The sequence below is a fragment of the Spermophilus citellus genome (assembly GCF_964194105.1).
Source record: "Spermophilus citellus genome assembly, chromosome: 5".
Taxonomy (NCBI): Eukaryota; Metazoa; Chordata; class Mammalia; order Rodentia; family Sciuridae; genus Spermophilus; species Spermophilus citellus.
The window spans coordinates 70,805,091-70,820,903 of NC_138186.1; the positions used below are offsets into that span (position 1 = coordinate 70,805,091).

The 15,813-nt window shown below is 35.8% G+C and overlaps 1 protein-coding gene across 1 annotated transcript in view; it reads right to left on the bottom strand.

The window, feature by feature from the left end:
* The window catches only part of HMGCLL1 (3-hydroxy-3-methylglutaryl-CoA lyase like 1), a 185,704-nt gene extending 170,264 nt beyond the window's left edge, over positions 1–15,440 (bottom strand). The window contains exon 1 of the mRNA XM_081294411.1: positions 15,336–15,440. Within this exon, the coding sequence (XP_081150537.1) occupies positions 15,336–15,413 (78 nt within the window). The 5' untranslated portion in view covers positions 15,414–15,440. The remainder of the gene's footprint in view (positions 1–15,335) is intronic.
* Between the last annotated feature and the right edge of the window lie 373 nt (positions 15,441–15,813).

The following is a 15,813-nucleotide window of genomic DNA, read 5'->3' on the forward strand; positions in this document are numbered from 1 at the left end:
GAAATTAAAATGATCATGAAGCCTTATTTCTAAAGGTTTCATCTCAGTGCTGTACCTTCAGAAAATGTGATTCTTTTTTTACTCTGAATCTTAAATAGCTTTGGGTTGACCATAGAATATTAAAAAGAAATAAAGTCTAAGAGCCAATGTTTTATATTTAATTAAAAAAAGTAATTAATGTAATCTTAAATGACTTGGTATATACTTTTTCCTTTCAAGTTTCTTAGGAAGGTTGTATAAATAATAATAATTACTTAACTTACATTTATTGATTGATTGATTTCTAGGTGCCAGGCACTAGTCTAACAGTTCCTCATGTTTACTCTACATATGAACCACCCTAGATAGGAACTTTTAAAATCCCCATTTTGAAAGTGAAGAATCGGAACCAGAGAGAGGTAAATAATTTGACCAAAATGGAATAGCTAAAAAATGATTTAACTGTCTTAAAGACTCAGCAGATTTAGCACCTGTTATGTTTTAGATATTTGGTGTTCCCCCGAAGCTCATGTGTGAAACAAGTTTTAGAGAAGAAATGATTGGGTTGTGAGAACCTTAACACAGTGAATTAATCTCCCAATGCAATTAACTAAACTGAAGGAGGGTAAGGTTTCTCTTGTTGAGGGCTAAAATCAAGTCAAGATGGCGCCTGGCAGATTGCCAGGAGGAGTGGTTTGTGAAGCAATGCCAGTGAGCCATTAAGATGGTGGGGATTCCTTATTGGCTGACTGCTGTATCTAGATAATGCTAATTGAGTCAAGCTGTGTGTAATCAGTTAGGTATATATCCCTCTACCTTCCCGCATTAAAGCGGCTCCCACTCAATAAAGCAGTTCCCACTTGAACCTTCAAGTTGCTTGTCACCTCCCGATTATTTGCCCAGCTGGACTGCAGCAAATGGTGGCCCATACAGGGGAGCTCCGGGATGCTTGGGGGTAGGTGACAAGGAAAGCTGCCTGTCCCTAGAAATGTATAGGACAGGAGGAAGGCTACTCGCCCCTGGGGAATAGATAAGGCAAGAGGAAATGGCCATTTCAAGAAAATGGAGAAGATTGATACAGTGTGTTTTTGTCTTGTTTTGTCTTGGTGTGTTGTGTTGTCTTTGTTACAGAAGTGTGGGATCAGAGATCAAGCCGAAAGGGTGTTAAGTAAATTGCTAAAGGAAAGAGGCACCCCAGTAAAACCAAGAACCATTAGGGCATACGTTGATAAAAGCCCAGGAACTCTAGTCAGAAAGAGGAAGAAAGTTCAGAGGAGAAAGGACATTCAGGGAAGGAGTTACAACAAAAGGCTGCTACTAAACACTTTTCGTTACCAGAGGGTGCCTGAAGCGGTGCAGCGTGGCTGCTGCGTAGGTACGCAAGCCAGTTGTGTGCAGCAGGGACTTTCCAGCCGGCAGCAGTGGCGGCCACCGGCTCTTCCCTGCCCCCCCCCATGGGGCTGCCCAGGGGAAGCTTCCTCCAGTGGTGGAGGATGCACCCAGCGCCCCTGAAGTTTGGCCATTTCCAATGCTAATAACTAAGAGTCCTCAGTTTTTCCCTATTTGCTGCAGGTGCTGCCACGGGACTCCTCACTATTCCTGTGGATATGCTTTGGTATTTTACAGCTTTTACCACAGCTACATCAGCTTACAGTTATTATCATTAAAGGTCCTGACCCAGTGATTGTCTGGAGTCAGGGGTCTGTTTATGTGTTTCCACAGGGAGAACAGCAGTCGATTTGGATTCCAGACAGACTAACTAAAGCGATTTCTACAAACCAAAAAGAAGATGATTTGGCTCAAATCTATAATGGCTGATATCCAGAACTCCAGTTTAGCTATCCTTACATCTGCGACAATGGTTCTCCCACACCTGGAGGCTAATGAATAATGAGCACCATTAAGACCTATTTCAAATGTAAAAAACCTTGAGGCTCACTTGTGGGAATGCCTTCAAACCCATATGCAAGTTACAGGAAGAAGGAATTACAGCTACCATCATCACAGCTGTTGCTGTTTCTGCTGCTACTACTGTAGTTTCTGTGATAGCTATCACTCAAACTGTACAAACTGTTGCATCGGTATTTACTTCAAATAGACATATTAATGGATTCCTTTGCTTTAAGCTGCTTGCGGAACTTACCTGGACTGTGTATCACTTATATGCATTATGAACTGATACAACAAATTGTAATAGTACCAGGGTATCTTTGCTGATGGTGTCATAGGTGATACAGTTTTTCCAAGGGTTTCTCATTTGGAGCAGTCAATGGCTTGATATTGTGGCATTTTGTATCCTCCTCGCTTCTGCTTGTGGCAGGTTGTTTATGGTGTTTGTATAAAAATCACTATGGTTGTTATCCACAAGTATGGCTAAATAATGCTGGGCCGGTAGTCAAAGATGGGTAAGATCCAATTACAATGGTACCAACCTAAGACAAGAGGCTAACGATTTGAGGTCAGACCATCCAATGACAGGTAAGGACCATATGTAGTACTGGAAAACCTAAGACAGGCACAATCCCTAAACCACATACTTGTTGTTTAATAAAACAAAAGGGGGGAGATGTTGAGGGCTGAAATCAAATCAAGATGGCGCCTGGCAGATTGCCAGGAGGAGTGGTTTGTGAAGCAATGCCAGTGAGCCATTAAGATGGTGGGGATTCCTTATTGGCTGATTGCTGTATCTAGATGATGCTAATTGAGTCAAGCTATGTGTAATCAGTTAGGTATATATCCCTCTACCTTCCCGCATTAAAGCGGCTCCCACTCAATAAAGCAGTTCCCACTTGAACCTTCAAGTTGCTTGTCACCACCCGGTTATTTGCCCAGCCGGACTGCAGCACTCTCTGGAGGAAGTAAGTCAGTTGGGTGTGCCTTTGGGGTATATAGTTTGTATTTGGAGAGTGATGTCTTTCTCTCTGCCCTGATCATCATGTGAGCTGCTTCCCTCCACCACACTCTTCCACCATGATGTTCTGCCTCACCTGGAACCCAGAGGAATGAACCAGCTATCTATGGACTGAGACCTGTGAACCCATGAGCCCATAGATAAAATTTTCCTTCTCTAAAATTGTTGTTGGGCCTGGGGATATAGATCAGTTGGTAGAGTGCTTGCCTTGCATTCATAAGGCCCTGGGTTCAATCCCCAGCACCACCCAAAAAATAAATAAATAAAATTATTGTTGTTGGATCTTTTAGTCACAGCAGTGAAAAAGCTGACTAAAACAACATCATATCTTTGCTGTTTGTAGCTTATGTGTACGGCCCTCCTAAAGTGAAGGAATTATCACCAATATAATATCGTTCATCATTTGGTAGATTAATAGAACATGTGTCTTATATTGGTATAGTAGGAAAAAATATATTTGGTAGTCTCTTATATTTATACCATCTATGAGATTCTTGAAAACAAGGGTAATACTTACATTTTATTTTCATTCTTTCTAGAATAAATGAATTAATAACTAAAAATGATTTAAAATTCACTTTAAATTATTACTTAAATGCTATTTTCTTTCTGCCCTTCTCATTAGTTCAAGTATCTGGGTTCCTCCATGGTTTTTTACATCACCTGTATTGTTGAGACCTGTCTCAGTTTTCCTGGATCAATCTATTTACACTTGTCCTCTACTATTTAGAATTTCATGATTTAATCATTTTAACAAAGAATCTTTGCTTAATGATTGTACTAAAATAAAGGGAACGAGGGTCAGTTAGGTTGACCCTCACATTATACTTCTAGCTTCTGCCAAAATATCTTCTTGTGGTGTGTGAGACATTTATTCTGAGAATGCAGTTCTCACTTTAACACATGGTTAAATATGCAAGAGGACCGACAAGCCTCTTTCTTTGCTTGATTTTTTCCAGATGTAACATATTCACTATCTCCCTTTCAAAGGCAGCACACAGGGTGCCAGCTGATAAAGTGAATTGTGCTTTGAAAGAAGCAGCTATGGAGAGCTAGCTCCCCCTGGTCCTGGGTGGTGATGAGGGGAGAAATTGACCCTGCTGTCCTAATGGTTCCTTGGTCTACCATCTAGTGGTCCCATGTCCCCTGAATAGTCCTGTGATATGCCTGGAGCTGGATCAGAGGCAAATATTTAAAATTATTGGCCATGTGTGTGTGTGTGTGTGTGTGTGTGTGTGTGAATTAAGTGAGGTTATAGAGGCTAAGCATTCCTGCTACCAAGTAGAAAGAAGTAAGAACACTCTGGAAATATGTTTTTAAAAATTTTCATTGTGCAGTGTAAATCTACAATTGTATAAACTTTTTAATCTGTTAATAAGTTTTATTTTGCAACTAAATCTTTCAATGATCATTGCTTGAAAAAATAGAAGTGTGCCTTTAAAAAAATAGGTTCTGAATTTCCATTTTTCAAGAAACTTGATAATGAACTTGGATTTAAACAAAATGTTTGTCAACATTTACCATCTGCCACAAAGTTTGTACTGATCACATAGAAATTAGAAGACATTAATGTACTACCAAAGCATCAGCCTTTTAAGAAGATGATTCCCCAAAACATATTTATCTATCTATAACCATGACTTTTAATTTAGATAAATGGCTGTTCTGAATTTTTCCTGCCTATTCACATTCCAAGAAGTTTGTTGCTGTTATGGTTTACACATATATAGTGAAAAGAAGGCTATTAATAAATCCACTCCATGAGGAAGAACTCTGTAATGAGAGACTCTTATTTGTTACATTGTCTTCAATGATTTCAAGTAGAAAAGCAGCTCAATAAGTGTAATCAAAGTTTGACTATAGTTTTCATAGAAATCAGGGAATCAAAATAAAGCTACTGAAAAATGTTTGTACTAGGAATTGAATCTAAGGATGCTTTACCTCTTCCACTGAATGACATCCTCTTTTATTTTTTATAAAAAATAAAAGGAGGCAGAGTCTCACTGACGCTCAGTCTGGCCTCAAAATTTTCAGCGTCTTGCCTCAGTGTCCCAAGTATTGAGGATTATAGATGTGCACCACCACAGCCAGCAAAACATCACACATTTATTATCTCACAGCTTCCATATTCTACACATCTGGACATAGCTTACTTAGATCATCACCTCAGTTTTACAAAGCTGCAATAGGAGTAAATAGGCTGTATTCTCAAATGAAGACTTGGCCAGGGAGGAATCTATTTCTGAATTCATTCAGGTTGCTGAAAGAATGTATTTATTTTTGGTTGTACGACTGTGGGTTTTGATCTTTTGCTGGCTGGAGGCTGGAGTCCATGCTCCTAGAGGCCACCTGCAGTTCCTTGCCATACCGGCTTCTCTATGGTGTTACTTTCCTCACTGAGCCCACCCCAGAGTCTCTATCTCCTGTGTGTGAAGAGAGCACCTTATATAACAGAACATTATCACAAGTTTGCCATAGTCTATTGTTTAGAAGCAAGTCACAGACACTGTCACACTCACAAAGATGTGATTGCACAAATATCGTTAAGTTTTGGATCTGGAATATTTCCCAAAGCTTATTCAAAGATATACATTTGGTCAATTATTGGATCATAAGGGCTCTAACCTCACTGGTGGATTTATCCACTGCATAGATTCATAATTCAAGTGAACTATTTGGGAGGTGGTAGAAACTATAGTAGGTGGGGCCTAAGTGAAGAGAGTAGGTCCTTTGGGGGGCATAACTTTGGGGATTATATCTTGTTCCCAATCCCTTCCTCTATCTGTCTGTTTCTCAGTTGCCATGAAGTGAGCAGATTTTTCTCTACCAAGTACTTCTGCCATGATGCTCTGCCTCCCCTCAGGCCCAAAGCAATGGAGCTGGCTGACCTGGGGCTAAAAACTTGTGCCAAAATAATTTTTTCCTGCCCTAAATTGTTTTTCTCATGTATTCTGTTACAGCAACACAAAGCTGACTACGACTGGTATAAAAGCCAGGAAGTGGGAAAGATGTGACAAAGATGGTGTCACATAATTCAAAATGTAGATCAATGTGTTGGTATATAATCACCCATTACTTGTATATTGTGATCATTTATTTAAAATATGATAACAAGTACTTTGTATCTGCACCCCTCAGAGATGGTAGGATATCCCTTCTCCTTAATCCATGTCAATCTCAATAAGCTCTTTTATGATTTACAGAATCCTGTGGCAAAGAGGCATTGTGACTTCTGTGAATAGGTCAGAAAAAGCCATGAAGATTTTTTTTTTTCCTGATTCACTTCTATCAATCACACTTAGAGGCCCCTCTTAGGACAGACCCTTTCAGAATCCAGTTTACCATACTCTGAGGAATCCACATCACATGGAGAAGCTATGTATAAGTGCTCCAGTCAACAGTCTCAGAAGCTAGAATTCAAGCAAACAAGCCATCTTGGAAGTAGATTCCCAGCCATGACATTCAAAACCATAATCATCCCCAGATCTTCCCAAATGAGGCAGCAGATTGTGATGCAAGAAACATTTGTCCTCTTTGTGCCCCTTTTCATTTGCTAATTCACAGAATCAATGAGTATAGTAAAATCATTTTTGTTTATGAGTCTTAAGTTCAATGTGTTTTAATACACATGAGTAGTAACTAGAAAAAATACTGAGGACTTAATATGCAATTTTTTGTTTAAAATCATAACATCAGAAGATTGATATAACTCAAAATATTTCTGGCAAAACAGAATAAAGACATAATGAGAGTTTGGAAACTTCATGGATTAATATTTTTAAATCTCATTCAAGTACATTTTAAATCTCATTCAAGTACAGGAGAAATGTACTTGAATGAGATTTAAAAATGTTAATTTTTAAATGTCAATTACATACTTTAAAAATAAGCATTCTTCTTCCAAATCTATTATCAACAATTAGTTCATAAAATGTACATTCCTAAGAGATCCATTTTTGCATTAAACTATGATTTGCAAAGTTGAGTATTTCACATTTAGAACAGCTGTGACAATTCTATTATGAAGACATTGAAAATCAATGAAGAGCAATAAAATACTCATAGTCCATCATTAAAGCCAGTTGTTAACTTATCAACATGAAAAACTATTTGAATTAAATCTCACCATCTAAATGAAAAATATATTAGAATAGCCTGTTATGTATAAAAAATGTTATATGCAAAACACAACATTTCTTGTGATCAGCAACGAAATGTGGGTATCCTTTACCACATTTTGTTTGGATTTTATCTCAAGGTCAACTTGCAGCATTTAGATGTTATGAATAATGTAAGATCTTCCTTGGAACCTAACACATGAAAGTGAAAATATTATGATTGTTGGCTTTCATTACAAACGCCATGTCAATAAACTTAATAATATTTTAATAAAGACATGATGAAAAAAAATCTTGGAACCATGTACACTTTAATAAAGTTCAAAATATGATGCCTCTCTGAGACTTCCCCTGTTATCACAAAAGCACTAAAGGCATATTAAAATAACATGTTTATATATGATTTACAACCACTTTCTATCTATGAAGACATAGCTTCATCCATAACAAGACAATCCTATGTGAGAATTAATGCCAGATTTACAAAGCTGTGATTGAAAAGAATACAGAAGTTGGTTAAAGGGAATTGAAATACCAAATACATTAAGAAGTTGTAAAAGGAAGAGGTTGTAAGAGCTCAGGGCTTATGGCCCAGGAAATTACATGCCTAGATTCTGTGGAAGCCCCAGAACACTCACCCCCCACACACACACACAAAATCCCTGCACTCATTTCATTATCTATGAGAAATAATGGAAAGGAGCTACTAATGACAATGTTAAAATGAAGTAATTATTTTCAAAACTAAAATATGAATTCCAAAAAGAATTATACATAAAATTATGAATGGGGCAATTTGTAAAAACAGAAAATGAAAATATTCTTTATTTGCCAGCACAATCTCACAAAAATAAATCACTTTAAATTCATTTGTTTGGGACTGACTTACTAGCCAGTTAAGAGAAGAAAACAGACTTGACTATCTGGATGTTACATTTTCATGAGGCAAAGCCTAGAAAGAACTAGGATAACTAACAGGAGATGTTTGGGGAAATCCACTGCAGAAGAGGCATTAGACTGGTCTGTGTAATGATAAAAATTAGAATTTGGATCTGTGGGTAAAGTACTAAGCTTATTGTACTGAGGAATGGGTTTCCACAGTAAGATCATGGTCCACTAATCTCTATAACTGTATAATCTGTATAACTAATATGCACAGCTTTGGAACACATTAGTTCCTTATCACAAAATGTGTTCAAATACAGGATCAAAAATAAATAAATAAAACATAACGTCGGCTGATTGTTACTAGGTTTGCCAAATATTATATATATATATATATAAAACACCTGTGTTAATTAGTTTTGTTTTATGCCCTGAATTGACTTTGACAGGGTGCCCTAAATGTCCTTTATTCAGCTTATGTTTAAAAAATTACAAAATATCACAAAGCGATTTTTCTGTCACAGGAATTGGTCCTTAAATCACTTAAGTGGCAAGACTAGTTGAAAGCTGTACTCCACTAAGTGAGAGACAGACAGCCCCTCAGAGTTTTTCCTGTAGTTTTGACTGAGGGAAGACTAACAGGGGGACTGAGAATTAGAAGAACACATTTTTCATATTCAAACAATGAAAAGAAAAGGACTGCCTTTGGCCAGAGTTCCAAGTCATGACAAATAACTACCATTAATTAGTAAGATAGCTTCAAATCTCTACACATGCTCTGAAATTAACCAGTCAACCACAGCTTTGCTTCTGAAAGTTAGCAAATGAATAATAGCCCTGAACTTCTGAAAGGCAGCCAATGAGTGATTCCTAGAAAGAACAAAAAATAAAAAATGTGTGTGTGTGTATATAATATATATATTATATATACATATAACATATATGTATATATGTATACACACACACCCTATAATTAGATTTTTCTTTAAGTGAAAAAATCTTTGATGATAATCTTTGATGATATGTTGCAGCATTTCATACATTTGTTTTCTTCACTTATTTGTATTTTCTTCCACTGTTAAACATGAAATCAACCAGGTTAAGTTGCATAAACATTTAGATGGCACTAAAAATTTGAAACTTCTGTTGCATATAATTAATAATTAGGTATTGATCATCAGGTATCATTTAATGTGCACAAAATTTGTGATGATTCTATTTCAGTGAGAAGTATCAGCCCTTTAGTATTTTTCTGTATTGCTCTCTTTGTAGAATAAAGCAAATAAAATGCAATCAAAACAATCATTTTCAATAATTGAACTAGTAAATTCTTATATATGGATGAAAAGATGATCCTCAGGGAGAGAAACTGTTTATATCAATAATGGAACGACTTGGTAAGGAGTCATCCAGTGTATAAGCTACATGTTATTTGAAGTTGAAACATACAAGAGTTTAGATCTATGTGTAATTTTAGTAAGAGCATGTGCCTTTTTCCAAAACAATGGTTATCAATCTTCAGGGTGCCTCAAAATCACCTGGAGGGCCTATTGAAGCACAGATTGATGTGTCTTACCCGAGAACTTTTGATTTGGTAAGTCTGTGATGGGGCTTGAGAACTTCAATTTTTTTTAATAAGTTCCCCAATAATGGTGATGCTGCTCATCAGGACACAAACTTTGATTTGAGAACTGCTGATTTTAAAAAGACTGGGGAAATAACATATTTTTTAAAAGTATCCCTTGTTATTATTGAATATTCAATCTACTACTTCTTTAAGTAAATGATTCTATTTTCTAGGCAACTTAATAAAACTTGTTTCCTTCAGCAATTTGAAAACAAATCCTGCTATTAAAGATCATATAGCTGAATCTTAACTTTTTCCATATGAGATATTCACATATTGTCTCTGACTTACTCCTGTTTGATTGTTTCAGACATTCAGGCCTAGCTTTCAAATTTGTTTTTTAAACTGCATTTCAATTATAAAAATTCATTTTAGATTCTATCTTTAACGAATGCCTCCATTTTCTAATAAATATAGGGAGATATTGTGAGTATCCTTACTACATGTCTATATTCATATCAGTTACTCTCACTTCTCTCTTTGGTAGAAGAGTGATAGTTTTCCATCTGTTTGTGCATTCACCACCGGAATGTGCAGATTATAAGTACCAAAATCTTCTCAATGGTCTTGGCATTTGATTCATTTCCTTCATGATTTGAAGGACAGAAAATGTTCCTGCTTACTCAATTTCGTGTCACCACAGAAAAATATTGCTGGTATCTCAGGCTCATCATTAGGTTTAGCCTTTTATTACATTTCACCAGTCTCAAAATGATTAGGACCCTAGGCTTTCTTCTCAAATGCCAAAAGTTATATAGTATGTTTGTGCTTCTCCTAAAGTTTACATTAAAACTCAAATAATTATTTTCTGTAGCTTATTTCTCTAGCAGGAAATTCTCACTTTTCTTTCTAGGGGCAAAATAAAGAGCAGAAGTATAAGCAATCTCCTGTTCCTCTCATGTATTGAAGTTAGATTGTTTTTCTCAATGAACATATTCAATAAAAAAAGGTAACTTGATTTTATTCCACGAGTACACACAAAAGTTGGACTGATTCAGTGTTTTTTACACAAAGAGAAGTAGTTTGTTGGGTATCTGGAGAGTTTGGTGGGGGAAAAGGTCATTCATAAAATTGTCTCATGCAAAATTTTCCTTCCCTATTTTTCTCTTTTAAAAGAAAGCATTTAGAGAAAAGTAGAGAGTGCAAGGGAGCTGGCCCAGTTGCTGCAGGTTCCACGGAGAGCGAGTGTTTTATCTGCAGAACTCTTGCCAAGTTTCCAACTGACAAAGAAGCCCTGAAATATGAGCCTCCAGGTCAATTCATCAGAAAACAAATATTACATATAAATTAGTTTGAGGAAAAGAAAAGCACATACATTCTTTAACTTCCACAGGTATTTTCAAACAAAACAAACCCCTCCTACCTCAGCCAGTGTATTTGGCAAACACATAAAATTAGCTACATTTTAGAACTTACAGACTTAATGTTGAATTTATCTTTTTAGATTTGTTGAATGAACTTAGTATTTCTTAAGTCTTCTAGGTTTGTATTTTGAAACTTTATGATTATATTTTCAAGACTGCATTTCATTTTAGGAAGTTTCAGGGAAAAAGGAATTTGTAAATGTTAATGTATTTATATTAGGGGGACATTAAAATATTTAAAAAATGAAATTTTCAAGGGATATTGACATATAAGCTTGCAGTTTTAAGTTTTGCTAAGTTTTTAAATTAATCATACATGAAATGTTTTACTTGAAAACATTAAAATTGGGCAAAAACCTAAATCTACAGAAGAATTATCATTAGATACAAGCTATGCAAGTTTCATTGTTTTGTAATATGGGGAGTTATATTAATATTTATAATTACTAACATTCATAGAGTGGGTGGGCACTACATGACAAGGAATACTGTAAGCTTGCATGTATGAATTTCAACTATCCTAGGCACAAGCAATTATTATTATTATTTTTTAAATCTTTATTTTGTTTATTCATTTTTATGTGGTGCTGAGGATCAAACCCAGAGCTCCACATGTTCGAGGCAAGTGCTCTGCCACTGAGCTACAACCCCAGCCCCACAAGCAATAATTTTTAAAAATGAGAAAACTAAAGCACATAGAAGTTAATTAACTAGTGGTCATGTAAATGTAGTTTATATTCTTTAATTTGTTAATATTTAAACTTATAATGTTCTCCATTTGGTAAACATATAGATATGCTGTTTAGATCCCCTCGATGAGAAATTTTTAGCCCCTGCTGTGAGAAAAGCTATTGGAGAGAAGCCTTCAGCTGCCAGTACTTGCAAGGGTCACCTCAGTGCAGAGAGCTGCACTCTCCCCAGGGTGGTCTGCATCTAGACTGATAGGAAGAGTGGTTAACAAACTTGACCATTGTATCTAGAATGGGCCAACTCTGGCTGGCCATTTTAGCTGTAGAGACAATTGTCTGTCTTACCTTGAAACCTGGCTGCTCATTCTACCTAGTCCTACCTCCTTCTCTCCACACATACTGATTCTACTAACACTTTCTAATAAATATCTTGTACGCTAAGCTCCATCTCAGTTATCTTTTTTCCAGAGAACCCAACCTGGAATGATATTTCCGCATAATACTTAAATAGGTCTGCAATAAACATTTCTAATACTCTATATACTACTCAACAAATATGCTTGTATGCATATTTACAGACATCAATGAAAAAATCATATTCAAATGGGTATGATTTTTTAAAATTTTATTACTAATTTTGCTTGAGTTTAGGATTTCATTTTCTATATGAAAAAAATTATCATCATATCTCAATTTTTTTCTAGAAAACTTCCAATATTCCTTGAATTTTAAGTCTTCCGATCATATCTAGATTTATGGATTTTTATTTTTTACAGTACCACTTTTTACAGTGAATGATCAGTATTCCACTGTATCAACTCTCTAAATCACTTTTCCCAATTCCTTAGAAATCGCCTTCAAATGTCATACTATTTTTCATAAATTCTTTCCAACTATTACATAAGCATTGATTATTTTTTATGAATATCAGAGATGTCTTATGATTTCTAACAAAATAACAATCTATTATGGTTTAATTTTTCTTTTAAAAATAGATAAAATGACCAGGCACAATGGCACATGCCTGTAATCCCAGAAGCTTGGGAGGCTGGGTCAGAAGGATCACAAATTCACAGCCAACCTTAGCAACTTAATGAGACCCTAAGCAACTCAGTAAGATCTTGTCTCTAAAATAAAGTACAAAAATGGGCTGGGGATATTGCTCAGTGGGTAGGTGCCCTGGGATCAATCCTTAGTAAAAAAAAAAAAAAAAAAAAAAGATGAAATAATGCAAATTTTCACTTTTTAATTTTGCTATTAGATAGCTTAATAGATTAAAGAGATACAGGTTATTAAACAGCTTATCATCTGAAAAAAAAGTCTTCCTTCTACTTACTTCTATTGATGCCTTTCAAATATTTCACTGCTGTATGAAGCCTCAGTCTCATGGTAAACTAAGAAAGGAGTACAGGAAATAGGAAATAGGAAAGGATCCAAGCCATTGAGTTTCATCTTTCTGATTAAAGCTTTGGTTTAAAGAACTAGTAAAGTATGAATAATTAGTCAAAATTAATATGTGGGATATTTTGGTAATATTTTCATACATACACATGACACATCTGCAAATTTTGGACAAATATTCCATTTAAAGTTATGCAGGGACTCGGGTTGTAGCTCAGTGACAGAGCACTTGCCTCCTATGTGTAGGGCCTTAGGTTCGATCCTCAGCACCACATATAAATAAACAAATAAAATAAAGGTATTATGTCCATCTTTGACTAAAAATTATATTTTAAAAAATAAAGTTATGCAGAAGAGAAACAACAATAAAAACTCAAATTCTGATTTCTATTCTTATTCTGGTCCCATAAGAATACATAATATATTAAAGCTACTACTGTTGTTTTGATGCACCTAATTTCCATCTTTGTTTCTATTTGATTGAGACCATTTCCTTTCATATCAATACATATTAAAATTTACTTCTTATATTAGTGAACATCTAGGATATAAATCTTGGCATTGTACCGTTTTCTCACCTATTACACAGGGTTTGTCCCAATATAAACTGTTCCCTTGATCAATTAGAACCTACTGCTACCACTTAATCTCTGACCTTCCTTTAAAATCTTATGGCATGTCTTTAATAAGCACTCCACGGGACACTGTTACATGTACAGTTATATATATCATCCTTAAAGAAATCAGAACCCCTGCACATTCCTCTGCCAGACACAAATTCTAAGTTTACTGGGTGAATGAGTCAATGGCTCCAGGGAGGTTTGTGGGTATAGAGTTTCTCCTTTGCCTGGTCCAGACTGAAAAGAACACACAGCCAAGCTTCATGGGCTTTGCTGAAGAATAAGCCTTTTTTTTTTCTTACATGAAGGTCTTGAAAATAAAAAAGAATGTGGAACAATGCACCAAGATAATCAGAACCAATGAAAGTTAATTTTAGGGCAGCCAAAAAGACTGGTCATAAAAACTCCAATAAATTAAAGGAAAAAAAACCCTCTTTTTTATCTTGCTCAGATAACTCCTCTTTTCCCTTTTCCTACTTTTCACATACAATTCAGGTGTAGAGGCTAGGAAAACAACTTTCCTCTCCTCTGTCTCATGTAATTTCTAAAACACCATGTAAAACCTAGAGCACTATGAACTTGCTTCAATAATAATTCCTTTTTTCTATATTCAAAGCCATGTTTTATTTAGTTTAAAAATAACATTAAATTTTGTTTAAGTTTTAGACAAAGTATACCACTGGAATACACAAACACACACACTTCCAGTGTTGAGAATTCACAGCCATTATCTTACTACATTTATAGATTAATGAAGAAAGAATGAAACTGGCAAAAGACTTCATCTTTTATAGTATTGCATATACATTTAAATATAAGTTCACTAGGTGTTAACAAGTGATAAGGGATATTGATAGTTCTTTCTTATTCTGCCCATTAAAGTGTTTTAGTTTGAAATATATGTTGAATTTCCAATATGGCAAAATTGGAGACTAGAATTAAAACATAATTTTAATAAGACTAAGTGTATATGAGCTATTTCAAGGTTACTTGGAAATAAAATCTTCAATTTTTAATAATTTATTCAGATAAAAACATCTAGAATTTTAAACTAATTTAATATCTACATACTTAATTATTCCCAGTAGAGGTATATTTTAGTCAGATTTTTCATTGCTGTCACCAAAAAACCTGACAACAACATATAGGAGAAAATGTTTATTTTGGCTCATGGTTTCAGAGGTTTCAGTCCTGTCAATTTCTAAGGTAAGGCAGGAAATCATGGCATAGGAAAGCAGCTTAGGACATGGCAAACAGGAAGCAGAGAGCCTTGCTCTCCAGGGAAAAAAATATAAACCCCAAAGTCATACCTGCCTCTGATCTCCTTCTTCCAGTTATACCTACTTGCCTACAGTAAACCCATATCAGTAGAAAAATCTACTGATAAGATTAAGGCTTGGATGTGGCTCAAGCCATAGCCGCTCGCCTGGCATGCGTGTGGCCCAGGTTCGATCCTCAGCACCAAGTACAAACAAAGATGTTGTGTCCGCCAAAAAAAACTAAAAAATAAATATTAAAAATTCTCTCTCTCTCTCTCCTCTCTCTCTCTCTCTCTCTCTCTCTCTCTCTCTCTCTCTCTTTAAAAAAAAAAAAGATTAAGGCTCTCATAACCCAAATATATCACCTCTGGAAAATATTGCATTGTCTCACATATGAGCTTCTGAGGGATACCTCATATCTAAATCATAAAATTCCACCTCTGGTCCCACAAAGCATGTGTTCATCTCACAGTGCAAAATACCTTTAGTATATTTCTGATAGTCCCCATAGGCTTCAAAGTTCCAGCATTGCTCCAAAGTACAAGTCCAAAAAATCTCATCTCTGAGACTCCAGGCAAACTTGTGGATGTTTTCACCTGTAAAGATCCAAAGGGAATTACATGTAAACATTAGGAAACATTTCCATTTCACAAGGGAGAAACAGGGGCATAGAAATAAAGGATGAAACCAAAGCAGACCAAAATCCAGCTGAGCAAACAAGTCCTGTAGCTCCACATCCAGCATCTGGGGCATAGGGCATTGTGATGTTCTCTCAAGGGCTTATGTAACTTCTCCCTATGGTCTTGCTGGCCTCTCTCTTAGCTTGTTCTTGCTGTTGTGCTCAGCATCTCTTATCTCAGTGATTCCACCACAGCTTTGGCTTCTCAACCTTTATGCATCACCTCTTGGGGGAAGCCCACAGGGATTCTGACCCTGCTACACTTTGCCTGGTCTCTGAGA